Below are 2,859 nucleotides of genomic sequence, written 5' to 3' on the forward strand. Positions count from 1 at the left end.
AATCTACTAGATATTAATTACATTATAAATATATCAATTCATGTGAATATGACGGAAAAAATTCATTTTTTCTGAAAAAGTTGTGTCTATTTACTTGTGACCATGCTGTGTAATGAAGGCACATGAAGTAAATATATCTCTTTGACACAGTAAAGGCAGATAATGGCAATCATTTCTCTTTGATGTAAAGAAGTTTGGTGAAAGTAATTACATCTTTTTTTTTTTAATTATCAAAAATGTTGAACATAAATCCCTCTTATGTAATGATAGTAAGTGAAGACACATTTTTGTCTGATATAAATCCAAAAACATCAGAATACACATTGTGGGTAACTGATAATGAAAATGAATCAGAAGTTTGTGTGGTGCAAAGATAATGACAAGTTACTCATATATTCAGTATGTTTTAATAACTTAAAAATCAATGAAAACAAGTTATTTTAATTAATATGAAATAGATATCAACAATGTTTTTACACTTCTCACACGTAAAAAGTTACCACAAATCATTTAACTACCTGAGAGGGAGGGTAAAATGTCAGCCACCTTTCAAGATGCTGAGCATACAACCCTGGATTCAAGCAGCGGTTTCTCAGGTCTCGTAGATTCTTCGGTGCCTTGTCATTAGCTGTTACTACTTCATAAAATTCATACTTCAGAGCTGTAGTATCTTTGTGAGCTCTCATATGCTGCAATAGCAATAGTTCATTTCTTAACAAGAGTCTACTGTTTAAAAAATGGTATTGAGGGAATGTTTAAATATACTTCATAAAAAACAGACATGAAATAGAACATCAAGGCTACAAAAATTGTAATTAATTTTAAAGTTTACATATATATATGTTACAGACTTCTTTTCCATTTATGCAAAGTCTCTAACATATATATGTAATCATTTTAGGCACGAGCTCTAACATTATTCAAATACCTAAATTATTTTAGGTTACTTTATTGATGATTGAAAAGGACTTAAAAACCTCATTAATTCTAAAGATATTACTAAACTACAATTATTCAGATCTTCATACAAAACACTTTTTATGTTTCCACTGATAATACAATATTAATTTGAGTTTATTTCTGAACTGTTTCTTTTGTTTTATAACCATTAAAAGAAGCTTTACTTTAATGACTAGCAACATGCTTTTGTACTTAATGTGACTGTTTGTAACAACTACTTAATTCTATAGAAAAATCTGGGTATATACCTTTTGCTTCTTATAAAATAACATTACCAATCAGTGTGTGTTCTGGCAGTGGTTCTCTTTAAATGTGCTAATACAGTACCATGAAAAAGTTGAGCTTCGTATTATATACAATTTTAGTTAATCACTCTTTGTTTTGGTCAATATACAAGATATTTATATATTTTATTTCAAAAAAGTTTATTATACTAATTGACTTTAATATACAGTGCACAATTAATATGTCAGTGTGAAGTTCAGATTTAGTGCTAAAAGTTTCTAAGCCATGTGCAACAGACAATGTTGAACACTCTGCTAAAGATTTCTATATCTTACTAACCTACAATGAAGACAATTTTGAAAATAATCAGGTCTACAAACCTGGTACAAATGTATACTTTATTCTAAGAGTATCTTTAAAGAAATTTTATCTTACAAAATTTATGTACCAAGATTTCTTTTCATACATCAATATGACACTTACTATACCTGAAAACCAAAACAGATTGTTACTAATGTGTTATTTAACATGACTAAAGGACTGATATGCATAGATTTTAAAGTGGAAAAACATCTCTTCATGCATACCATCATCTTAATTCAAACTTTAATATTTGGAAAAGGTTTTATCATATTAGAAGTGCTCTTACGAAAAAAGTTTCACTACCTGATACCAGGAATATGCTCTTCTAATAGGACTGATCATAATAGTCACAAGTTTGGCATGAGGCAAAAGTGCATGAGCTCGAAGTGGAACAAGGTCTCCATCAAAATAAGTTGCACTCTTCTCAAATAGATAGTTACCTGTAGAGTTTATGGGCACTGGAAAAAAACTCATGTACCTAGAAATGAAACAGTGGAAAATGTATACTTTCTTAAACACAAAATTCTCTGAGGAAGTTAAGCAACATTAATTACAAAGGTTGTGCTGAAAGATTTGAAAAATAATACAAATATAAGAAAGGAAGAGAAGGTATGCTTGATGCTCGTCTGGTGCTAATCTTCAATACCAAGATTGAATACAGTGAGGTTTGCAATATTTCATTATACTAATACTATATAATTATTTTGTGATGAACATTATACACCCTGTTCATACTTTACATGCTAATTTATAGCTATTTTTCATGAATTTTGTTAACAGAAAACTATTATGAAAAGCATAGTCATTTAAATTTCTAATTTAATCCATGCAATTCAATATCGCCGGTTTTAAGGACTTCCTCCAAAATAGAATTACCTAATCTTTCATACTTTGTTTTTAAACATCATTATTTGTTGGTGATGAATCAGCCAATCACATAGTTTTATACTTTTGGATATTTTTCTTTTATAAACAAATAATATGTTATCTCTTTCAGCACAGGATTTGTCCCTGGGGCCAACCTTGTAACCATTTTGTGCTTATTATAGTTTTCATGCTATAACGTTTAAATTAATAAGCAATTGTTCACGAAATTTGGCACATTATCAGTGAACATTACAATGCTTTCATATGCAAAATATCAATTTTTTTTATTAAGTCTTAAGGTTTGTAAAGCAATGTTTTTTTCATGCCTTTTTCTTTCTTTTTGCATGTTGCCTATCTAACACGTAAAGTAATTTTCATTTTAAGATTAAAAATACTTTTATGCATCAGAAAATTGTGAAATTTCACATGCAAAATCTTTATAAT

General features: G+C 28.8%; 1 protein-coding gene across 5 annotated transcripts in view; it reads right to left on the bottom strand.

Annotated features, from left to right (window-relative positions):
• Nucleotides 1–2,859, bottom strand: part of LOC106457993 (bifunctional heparan sulfate N-deacetylase/N-sulfotransferase-like) — a 90,013-nt gene that overhangs the window by 12,744 nt on the left and 74,410 nt on the right. For all 5 annotated transcript variants that reach the window (XM_022384300.1, XM_013917444.2, XM_022384294.1 and 2 more), the window contains 2 exons: nt 1,852–2,026; nt 519–689 (listed from right to left, as the gene is read on the bottom strand). In XM_022384300.1, the coding sequence (XP_022240008.1) occupies nt 519–689; nt 1,852–2,026 (346 nt within the window). The remainder of the gene's footprint in view (nt 1–518; nt 690–1,851; nt 2,027–2,859) is intronic.

Source organism: Limulus polyphemus, unplaced genomic scaffold (genome assembly GCF_000517525.1).
Source record: "Limulus polyphemus unplaced genomic scaffold, Limulus_polyphemus-2.1.2 Scaffold20, whole genome shotgun sequence".
Taxonomy (NCBI): Eukaryota; Metazoa; Arthropoda; class Merostomata; order Xiphosura; family Limulidae; genus Limulus; species Limulus polyphemus.